The sequence below is a fragment of the Artibeus jamaicensis genome, unplaced genomic scaffold (genome assembly GCF_021234435.1).
Source record: "Artibeus jamaicensis isolate MK-2021 breed Jamaican fruit bat unplaced genomic scaffold, CSHL_Jam_final contig_477, whole genome shotgun sequence".
Taxonomy (NCBI): domain Eukaryota; kingdom Metazoa; phylum Chordata; class Mammalia; order Chiroptera; family Phyllostomidae; genus Artibeus; species Artibeus jamaicensis.
The window spans coordinates 6,835,924-6,847,225 of NW_026521854.1; the positions used below are offsets into that span (position 1 = coordinate 6,835,924).

General features: G+C 47.9%; 1 protein-coding gene across 5 annotated transcripts; it reads right to left on the minus strand.

Annotated features, from left to right (window-relative positions):
• Positions 1 to 13: 13 nt before the first annotated feature.
• Positions 14 to 7,119, minus strand: KXD1 (KxDL motif containing 1). 5 transcript variants are annotated; one of them, XM_053668160.1, is made up of 5 exons: positions 7,019 to 7,089; positions 4,109 to 4,230; positions 2,821 to 2,973; positions 2,170 to 2,216; positions 14 to 1,382 (listed from the first exon to the last, which is right to left on the minus strand). In XM_053668160.1, exons 1-5 carry the CDS (start codon positions 7,058 to 7,060, stop codon positions 1,069 to 1,071), a joined length of 678 nt encoding a protein of 225 aa, XP_053524135.1. In that variant the 5' UTR covers positions 7,061 to 7,089; the 3' UTR covers positions 14 to 1,068. The 5 variants fall into 5 exon arrangements, with proteins under 5 accessions (XP_053524135.1, XP_053524137.1, XP_053524134.1 ...); XM_053668162.1 differs by having other exon boundaries at positions 6,978 to 7,053; XM_053668159.1 differs by having other exon boundaries at positions 7,001 to 7,021.
• Between the last annotated feature and the right edge of the window lie 4,183 nt (positions 7,120 to 11,302).

Here is an 11,302-nt window from a genome sequence, read left to right on the forward strand (position 1 = left end):
CAAATAAAATAACAGCCAACAAAATAGTTGTCCAGTGTGAATGAATCAAAATTACACCTTTTGGGGGGGTCAGGCAAAAAAATATATATTTTCTGATGTGCTGTGTAATTTTATTAATTAATGTGTGCCATGAAATGAAAAAGGTTGAAAAGTCTCTGAGGTAAGGGAAGTGTTGTGAGCAACAATGATAGGAATTTGGGTTATTATGGCTGCCACCACCTGAGATTCCCACCAAGGGCAGCCACATCTTTCTAATTCAGTGGTGCCTGGCTGTGTGTACCCCATCCTGTCCCTCCTACACCCAGCACTTCTCCCCTTTCTGAGCCGATGGACCCGACCATGGGGAAAAGCCACTGCTAGGTACATCCTTTTCTTTTTAGTAATGGAGTCTTTTTATTAATAACTCCCCAACAGCATCTGTAAACATCAAATACAAAAATATTCCATTAATTTCTGTTTTCCAAGGTGGCTTGGCTTGCTTCATGGAGGCCCTGGGAGAAGCCTGCAGGGCCCTCAGGGTCCATCCACTTCTCTAGTCAGACAGACATGGGCCTTATCACGCTTGGGGTTCAGTGGATTGAGGAGCAGGTTCTTTTGTGAGCTTTCTACAATTGTTTCAGAAGCCTTGAGATACCGATTTGAGAAAGTATTTAATACTTTCATTGGAGGAAGGGACAGGGACACCAGAACTATATGTGCAGGAAGGGGGTGTGGTGAACTCAGACATGATAGTGCTTGCCCACCTCAAGGAGGTCCTGACTGGGGGCGCTGAGACGGGATATCTGGCTTTTGTCTTTGGGAACCTTTAAGTGTTGTTCAGAGCAGACCTCAGCCCTGGCTCTGAAAAAGCTTCCTTGTGCCCAGCCCATTGACTCCAAATGACTGCTCATCCCCTGGCCCGGAAGAGGGTCTGAAGGAGAGAGATGCTCTCAGTGAGGAAGGAGTGGGAATGACAGACCCTCAGGAATTCCACACCCCTGGGAGGCAGCCTTGTCTCCCAGAGTGCCCTGCGTGACAGAATAGGATGGCAAAGCTGACCGTCTGGAGGCAGGGTTACCCACTACCACCTCAGACACCTGGAGAGCCCTGTGACCCCTCTGAGCTGGGAGCAGGGCTATTCACCCTGTATCTCCTTGTCATCCGTCTGGCTGTGGCCATTGATGGCAGGGGAATCAGGCTGGACGTGGGACAGGTCCTCAAAGCCAGGGCTGAAAGAGGGCGAGATGGTGTCTGGGCTGGTGTCACAGGAGCCTGTGCTCTGTTCCGAGGTGGCAATGGTGGTTGTGGTGCTGGGCGGAATGGGGTCTTCATCGTCGTCCTCCAGGAGGGATGCTTCCGGGATGTCTGGGGAAAGGAGGCCCAGGCAGGAGTGGGCTTAGTCGCTGTAATGAGGGATTAACTGGGCCTGTGATCCCCTGGTAGCAACCTTCTCTCCCTGCCTCCATGGGACTCAACTTCATCCATTTTATGAAGATGGAGCTGAGGCCCAGGCAGGTGAGAGGCCTCCCTTCAAGGTGAGGTGACATGAGGACTCAGGTTCTCTGGATCATGTTGATGTGGGTCTTGGGGGTGAGCCTGAACCCAGCTCTGCCCTTGACTATGTCACCTAAGCCAGGCCCCTCACCTGCCCTTGCTTCACCTCCTTCCTTGATACACTAGGGCTGATGACAACAGCATTGCCTCATACCTGTGGTTGTCAGCAGAAAAGGGTGTAGGGGGAGCTGTTGGCCCATTCAGCACATGGAGTAAACTGAGGCTCAGTGTAAGGGAATGCTGTGCTTCCTCTGAGAAGTTGATGCCCCTCTGGGCCTCCGTTTTGCTGTGTAAAATGAGGATACTCACAGCCCCTACCTCAAAGGTGGTTTGGGGTAACAGCCTGATTGTAGGGGTACATGACACTCACTGGGGCAAGGATTGCCATTTTTCTTATCCATGTTCCCCCATGCAGCCTCCCCCCAGGGAGGGGACCCTAGTCCCTGCACTGGCTCTGCAGGTTGCCAAGAAGGCCAGGCTAGCAACCCCACCCCTGCTCTCTGCCCCAGGTTTCTGGACCCACTGCCCACCAACCCCTGGGGTAACCTTCGAAGAGCCAGCACTGCACTGAAAATGCTGTCATCCAAGTGTTGCAGAGACCAGACATGGGGCACAGGAGCCCTGGGTGACACTTACGGCTGAAGGCCTCTGGGTGCTGCCTGGCCAGCTTCCCTTTCAGTGTCCTGCAGGGGAAGGGAAGGCACATAGGCTGAACCCCTTGAGCAGATAGACTGGGCCCTGTGAAGGCTAACAACCCTTGCTGTCAGCTCTGGGTGGGTGGGTAGGTGGTGGGAACCTCCCTCTCACTGCTTGTCACACTGTTCTGGGTTGGAGGGCCCTGTGGAACTCCCACGTCAGTGTGGGCATCCTCAGTGAGGGTGTCTGTGTGGAGGCTGAGATGAGGCCCACTGAGCAGGTCAGGAGAGGTGGGCAGTGCTAGCTGCTGGCACTCTAGATCCAGCAATCTGATTTGCCTCTTGAGAGAAGACTTGGATAGAGGGTTAAGGGGACAGGAGGCTGGCCTTTTACTGTCAGCTCTTTGCTTGCCTTTTCTGCATCATGTGTCTGGTGCTACTTTGCACTTATCAAAAGATAAAATTTAAATTCAGAAACTTCAGGATCCCAGAGTTCAGATCTTTTTGGATACTAACTAAGCAATGAAGCCTTGTAAAACAAGCAAGCTGGATCTCCCTGTCACTCTGTTACATGGAGCGGGTAGCTCTATTAAAAAGGGGAGGACCCAAGGCTCAGAGCGGGAGGCAGAGGCCAGCAGGGCAAAGCACCCACCTGATCCTGCGGAAGATGCTGTCCAGGTCCCGCTTCATCTCCACCAGGGTCCTCGTGTGGTGCAGGAAGCGCTCACTCATTTGCTGCAGGCGGGCACTTGATAGGTTGTTGAAGTTTGCCAGCATCTCATTGGTCTTCTCAAAGCGGTCCAGCCTGTGACAGAGTGAGGGCCAATGCCTCTGCTCAGCCTCCAAGGCTCTGTTAACTGAGCCATGTTAAGCCACGTTCTTGCTCCATGAGATTTCTATGTGGTATTCCCTTGTCCTACAAAGCTTTACTTGATGATTGAGCCATCCAGCAAACTACTATTCAACCTTCAAAGCCCTACTCAAGTGTGCCCTTCCTATGTAGCCTTCACCCTCTCTTTCAAGCAGGCTCTTTGACTCCTCTAGCCCCAGGTTGTTTCTCTAATACACCCCTGACACCATGACACCAAGAAGGTTTGTGTCTGGTTTTGTCTTCCCTCACGCTAGGAATTCCCCAGGGCCCAGTCTGAATCTAACCTAAAGAACTAGGAGAAAAATAGGTATTGCTGGTACCCAGACATAACTGGCAACTCTGTCACAGGGTACCACAGAAGGTAAGGGTATTAGGTCCATGCTGTGTCATAAATGGAAGGAAGATAGAATCTAAAGAACTTGAGACACGTGGTCATAAACTAAAGGGGGGGAATGGTTAGGGAGGGGGTGTGCAGGGTGGAGGGGAATGAAGGGGGGAACAGAACAACTGTAATGGCATAATCAATAAAATATATAAAAAAAATAAATGGAAGGAAGAACCTTTGGCCTAAAGACACAAAAATGAAGTCCGTGTTTCCACCCCAAGATTGTGTCAGCCCTTCTTTCCTACAGGACACGCCCAGATTACTTGGGCCACAGTGACCATGGTGCCAAGGCCCAAGAAGGACAAAGGGGCATGCTCTGCAGACAGCCTGGGCTCTGAGAAACCACGCTCCCAACAGGAAGTCAGCTCACCGGCTCCCTTATATCCCCCAGCAGCCGTTCCTATTCTCCCAACTCTCCCCACTCCAGGACTTGGGACAGGAGCTGTTGCGGACCCTGCCAAGCCATCCGCAGCTGTGAAACCATCCCAAAGCCCTGTTTCCTGTGCCAAGGCGTTACCTCCAGGCCGTGAAAAAATTTCCTTTGGAGCCAGCCAGCAGATTTGCTCATTTCCTTCATTTTATCACCAGTATGGGGCCAGGGTAGGGACGGGCAGGGAAAGAATGCTGGCCGGTAAAGTGGATTCCTTCCCACGCTTGGGCCCAGGGCCCTTGGCCACCACTCACATGTTCTTCTGAGCCAGGATTATGGCATTGACGTCATCCACATTCACCATGCTCAGGATGCGGCTGCAGAAGACCCTCGAGGCCGAGTCCGGGGGGTCCATCTCTTCCTCCTCCTCCGCTGCCTGAAATAGGGAGGAAGAAAGTCTTCAGTCTGCACCAGGCACTGGGGCAGACGGGACAGAGAGAAGGGCCTGGAAACCCCACAGGGTGCTTAAATGTGAGTTGGTCATGCCACCTGAGCCTCAGTTGTCATCTTGGGAATTTGGGGTTTTTCAAGAACTCCAGATTACATTTATAACTTGCACCGAAGCACATCAGAATCCCATCTCTCCTCTCCAGCGCCCACTCTCGATGTGCCCAAAGCCAGTGGTACCTTCTACTTGCACAGATCTGCCCACTTCTTCCCACACACTCCCACCTCTACCTTTGCCCATTCCTACTTCAGGGCCTTTCCACCTGCTGTCCCCACTAGCACAACATGCAAGGCTGCCCCTTCAAATCATTACCACCTCCAGGGACTTCGCTCCCAGGAAGTCCTTGATGATTCTCCCTACTCTCGTCACTTCATTTTGTTTTCATTGCTTCACTGTCTCATCTTAGTTATCAGTAGACCTGTTTGCCTGTCTTCCCATAGCAGTATCAGCTCCAAGAGAGTCAAAGTGTGTCTCTCTCACTTACTGCTGTGTCTCTAGGGCCCAGCCCAGAACCTGGCTCACAGCAAGGGATCACCAGAACTTCATCTGGCAGAAGCAAACAGACCACTCAAACTCTGCTCTGACACTAGACTTAACGGCAAATTAAAGCCAAGAATTTCAGGCACTTGCACCCAGGCTGTGGGGCCCAGCAATCCAGATAGCTCTATGGCCCTCAGATTCCCTGGCACACAGATAATCATCCCAGTTTGTGGGGGCTTCTGGATCAGGACAGGAAAAAGAAGGCCACAACCCTGATTGGGGTGGGTCAGTGAATTGAGCACTGACCTATGAACCAAAAGGTTGCTGGTTCAATTTGTGGTCAGGGCACATGCCTGAGTTGTGGGCTAGGTCCCCAACTAGGGGCATGTGAAAGGCAACCTATTGATGTTTCTCTTGCATATCAATGTTCCACTCTTCCTCCTGTCTCTGCTCTCTAAAAAATAAATAAAATCTTTTAAAAAAAGCTCCAGCTCCAGCACTGATTCTCCTGGTGGGGGGGGGGGGGCTTCAGGAAAAACCTAGAATGATGACATAGCTTGTTCCTAGGGCATACACATTTAATGGCCAACAGAAAGGCCCATTTGCCATTGGTAAAGATTTACACCCAGGATCAGGAAGGGCTTTCAGAGCCTACTTCCTCCACCCTCGTTTTTACTCAGCACCAACTTTATGGTAAACAAATTACCTACTTTATACATGGAAACTATAACCCTTACTTATATATGAGAAAGCTGAGGCTCAGAGAGACTGAGGCACTGGGCCACTGTTACATGGCCAGTGAACCTGAGTCACTACTCAAATGTCCACAGTCCGCTGAATCTACAAAGGTGTAAATCTGTACAGATGTTCAGTATCTACCCATGACAACACAGCAGTTTCTTACTGCAGTTGCTTCCTGCCAGACTTCTGATTTTTTTCCAGGAAGAAACAAACAAACAAACAAAACAGAAATAGAGATTTTTTTTTCTGTGAAATCGCCTCATTTACAAATGTTAGCAACTGATACTTTTCCCCCCCAAACACCATGGAGACCAAGAGTATTTCTGCCCTGAATCTGGCTAGCAGTTTGCAACCCCTACCTGTCTTTTGGAAATAGGCTACCATACCACCACCTGGTGAAATCCTGCCCCTCTGCCAATAATCACTGTTTATTGAACTCCCATTATGTGCCAGCTATGGGCACCCACAGGCTCCACATTTCAATAAAAGCATGATCATGTATACTTGGGTTCAAAGGGCAGGACCATGTGGTGGGAAACCCACCACCAGACTGGCAAGCACAGGATTTGGACCTGCAGGAAATGGTTCTGCTTCAAAGTTGGGCTGTTTCCTGTCTCTGGCTCCCAGATGTGAGATTCAAGGCACACCCTCAACTTCCAGCTGCTTCTCTCAAGAAGACTTCCCTGACTAGTCTGTACAACTAGTCTGTGCCACATAAGAGTGGAAATGACCCAACTAGGGCTCTGGGCCCTGCTCCAAATACATTTATGAGAGAAACACGCAGAGGGGGAGGCTGTATGACCTTCGGAAAATCACCTCACCTCCCTGGACCAGTTTTCTCATGCAGAAAATGGTAATAACAAAGAATCAGAATCTCACAGTGCTGTCTTTGGGGACTGAATCCAACAATAAGAAGCTGAACTCGGGGCGGTCTCTTTATCCAAGGGTAGTGTAAAGAAGTCCCAGGAGGGGGCGTGAGAATCAGCATATTTGACGAGGGCCTCCCTGATGCTCCCAGGAATATGAGCAAATTTAAACCCCAATCACCCCTACAAGGCAGACACTATCGTTCGTCTCCGAGGGCAACTAAAGCTCACAGGGGTGGGACCCGTCACCCAAGATCAAACGGAGAGGCGTAGAGGCGCCGCAATTCTACCCAGGTCTTTTAACAGAATTTAATTTGGCAGCCCAAGCTTAGCAAAACCCCGGAGTGAGGACGGGGCTCGCATATCCCCTCGCACCCCGCCCCAGCAAATCGGGGAAACTGAGGCCCAGGAGGGCAACGCCCAGATCCGGGTGACACTGCAGACCTGAACACAGGAGGCCCCAACTCCCGCAACCTGGACCCGGATCCACTTAACAGACGGGGAAACTGAGGTCTGTGTACAGGAGGGGTGTGCAGACGTGGCCACTAGCGCACCCCACTCCGCGACAGCCTAGAGGCCGCACCCGACCTGGCCTGACTCCCCAGCTGTACCGGCGGCCCCAGGCCCACCCAGAACTTGGCCCGGCGTCGGTGGCAGCAGCACCTGCACATCTGGCGGCCTTGCTTGCGCTTCCGGGATGGCGCCCGCGCCGCTGTGACGTCACCACGCACCATTCGTGTGATCTCCGGAGGCGGCGACTTGTTCGGCACCAACTTGCCTGCGTGGAGGCGCGGCAGGAAACGGTGGGACTAATGAGTAGTTGCCGTTCGGCAGTGCGTCACAACGCATAGCCAATCAAGTAGTCCCCGTCGCGTCTGCGTAGTTTTCAAAGCCCGAGTTCCAAGGCAGAGCGGAAGGCGTCGTTGTATCAGTGGTATATTTGCTGACCTTTCTACTGGTCCGGGGTCCCATTTAGTCACATCTCCTTCGGATATTTCTTTGTTCTGTGACAGTTCCTCAGTCTTTCCTAAACTCTCATGACCTTAATGTTTTGGAAGACCGATGGTTTTGTAGAACACCCATCAATATGGTTTTATCCAGTTTCCTCAGAATTTGACCGAAGTTGAGGAGTTTTGACAGGGCTCCCAAAGGTGTCAAGTCTTCAATGCATCGTACCAGGAGGCACGCGGTTTTGACTGATAGCTTGCTTACTGCAGTGCCTTGCCAGTTTCTCAACTATCAAGTCACTGTTTTCTCCTTTGCAATTAATAAGTATCCTATGGGGAGATAATTAAGAGACAATGCAAATACCCTAGGTTTTTAAAAAACATTTTATTTTACTTTTTAAAAATTGGTTTGAGAGAGAAATATCGATTGGTTGTTTGACTTATTCATGGAGTCAGTTGATTCTTGTAGGTGTCCTGACTGGATATCAAACCCACAAGCTTAGGTATTGGGATGATGCTCTAATCAACTGAGCTAGCCGGTCAGGGCCTTTTTAAACATTTATCCACTAGTTTTAGCATCCATCATGGCTCTTGCCGGTAACAATTATTTCTATGATGTTTATATAATGGTGATTTTCTGTTTATTAATTGGAGTTCTATTGTAAACAAGAGCTGTTTATTCTCCAATTATGCATTTAGTCACGTATTTATATCACTGAATAAATTAGTATTTTTATACTGTATGTTATATTTAAATACTATATTATCTATTTTGCTTTTGCTGCCCCTTTCAGTTAGCACCTATGGCCTGTTGATATGTCTCCATCTTTCTCTGAGTACTTCCTTACTTTTCCCTGTTTGCTTTATTATTTTTAAAAGTTTTTAAAAGATAACTTTTATTTTTTGTAATTTCATTTTTAAAATTTTTATTTATTTATCTTTAGATGGAAAGGGAAGGGAAGAGGGAGAGAAATATCAATGTATGGTTGCTTCTCATGCGTGCCCTGCTGGGAACTGGCCTGCAACCCAGGCATGTGCCCTGACTGGAAATCGAACCGTGATCTTTTGGTTCACAGGCCTGTGCTCAATCCACTGAGCTACACCAGCCAGGGGCGATAATTTTTATTTTTGAAAATATTTCATTTATTTATTTTTAGAGAGAGGGGAAGGGAGGGAGAAAGAGAGGTAGAGAAACATCAATGTGTGGTTGCCTCTCCCACACCCCCTACTGGGGACCTGGCCTGCAACCATATGCCCTGACTGCTAATCTAACCAGCGACTTTTCAGTTTGCAGGCTGGCACTTAATCCAATGAGCCACACTAGCCAGGGCTTCTTGTTTGCTATAGAATATCCTTGGAATCAGCCTTTTCTCCAAGGATTCTGGTTCCATTTTTGGAGAGTGTTATTTAGAAACTAACCTCTGAGTGCTGGGTATACTCACTGCTTAGAGACCCTCTCAACTGTCAGAGTTAGATTTCTACATCTACTAACCAATGCATACATGCATATATACTTCTATATCTGCCCCCTGTGTGCATACTGAAAATCATGAGCAAAACGGGGCAAATGGTAATTGCTCAATAGATGCTAGCAATTCATTATCATTAATCGAGGTCTTATGATGTGTGTATGTTACATGTGTAATTTTTCTGGATCTTAGTTTGTTAACTGTGAGCCCGGGTAATCACAGCATCTTCTGTTGAAAGCTTGGGAGATTGTTGAAAGTTTGGGAGATACACACAAGTCCTTGGGCACATACAAGACTCTTTAAGTGCCCTGGAATTGAACATATCTGAGTTCTAATTTCCAATTCTGTCACATCCTAGTTGGATAGCCTTGGGCAACTGGCTTAATCTTATGAAAACAAGCACATTAAGTTCCTTATAACAAGGCTCGACCCATTGTAAGCCCTCGGTAAATTGTATTATTACCTCCACGCTGCTGCTTTTATTCACTGAAAAGTTAATGAGGACTAGCATTCTTATATATTTAGTTCAACAAGCAGTTCAAACAATTGTTCAGTAAACTATCTAGTCACCCTCTCTTGATGTGGCCCATGTTCTGAGGATCAAGAGAATACTCAGTCCAGGCTTAGCCCTGGAGGACAAAGGGAGACAGTCTGACACAGACATTTCCGGCCATGTATGCCACAGTCCTGAGCTACAGGGATGAGAGACCCAAGGCTGGAGAAATCTGAAAAGTGGGATATATTTTTGACTACAGGGAAGCAAGTATATCTGGATGGGATTTGGAGGTAGGATTGGGAGTTTCATAGGTGCTGACAGTTATTCAGGGCTAAGGGAATCACAAGAGAAAAGGCAGCATGGTAGGAAAGCACATAATATAGACTTTATTTTTGTAAAAACCGTGGAGGTCAGTGAGCCAGACAACAGCCAGTGTTGAGAGGAGTCCATGTGGCAGGGCAGGGGCAGGGGCTGCGGGGAAAAACGGAACCATGGCTCTGTCTGCAGGCTGCAGCAGAAGAGACCCAGGTTGGATAAGTCAAGCTTTTCAATGAGTCTGTTGGGGCTGTTAAAAGCCCTAAAACATTTATAAGGGTCCTAGAAGCGGGTGGGGTTGTATGCCAGGCCAAAAAAGGACTTGGCCAGTCCCGAATGTTTTGTGTACTGTGGAATGGAAACAAAAATGTTTTCCTCCTTTGTACATTTGAGGTAGAGGGTGGAAAGTTAATGAACCACTCAGCCCAGTGATGGGAACATTCGTGGTGGAAAGGCATAAGTCTTCGGACTGGAAGCCTTTCTCTGCCACTTTTTTCAGTTTTATTTCCTACATAGCACTCATCACAGCTGAAATTAGATAGTTATCTACATATTGCCTGTGCAGTATCCAGACCTCTGGCTGGAACACAAAGTCAGTGAGGGAAGGGACCTGGCCCATTGTGCCTTTCATCATTCTTAACTTTGAACAAGGTAATTAACTTCTCTGTGCCTTAGTTTATAGTGCCTATATATAGAATAATAAGAGTCTTACCAAAATGCATGTATCCAATCCTAAAGAAGGCAAGAGAGAAAAGGAGCAGAAGAAAGGTGTGATGGAGAAGAAACATGTAAGAAGGCAGATTAAGTCCTAATATGTCCATAATTACATTAAGTGTAAAGAGACCCAATGCCCCAGTTGAAAGACAAAGATGGGCAGACTGGATCAAAAGACAAAACCTGGTTCTATGCAACTTACAAGAGATACGTGTATAACATAAGTGTATGGAAAGATGGAAGATAAGGGATAGAAAAGGATGGAAACTTTAAAACAAGAACCAAGAAAGCAGCCGTGCAACTTAATATCAGACAAAGTCCACTCTAAGGCAAGAAGCATAGAGATAACATGGGGCACATTATAACAATCACAAGTTTGGTTCACCAGGAAGATATGATTGCAACTCTAGCCAATGATGTGGATTCCAAATATCAGAGTATTTGTCTCATAAGGCTAATGTGAGGATTAAATACATTTGCCTACACCTATGATACCTGAGTGTCAGCCATTATTATTGTCCTAATTTTAGTGTTATTAGTTTATTTTGTTTATTTTAGTTGTTTATGTGCCAGTATCATTTACTACAGTTCCTCCAGTCCCTGTGACAGAGTTGGGGCTGGATGGGTGACTCCACCTTACAGATAAAAACACTGACGTTCAGAGGTATACTTACAGGGCTGGGACTGGCCCAGTGTTTATTTGATATTTTTTCCAGGCATTTCTCACATATCCTTGCTGCCCTCCCACCTCTTCTATCTGGCCAGTCTGCTTCCTTCCTTCCGTATAGATTTTCCCCAAAGTTCCCTCACCCCCAACCTTTTTTTCTCATGCACTGTGTAGGCTTCAGAGTTACAATGAGAAACTACAGGCCCTTTACAGACTTCGGGGGTCTTCCCATCTAGTGTATGAGGCAGAGGTAAGGCCAAGTGGCACAGACAGAAGCCAGTTATGAAGTGGAGGTTCAGCATACT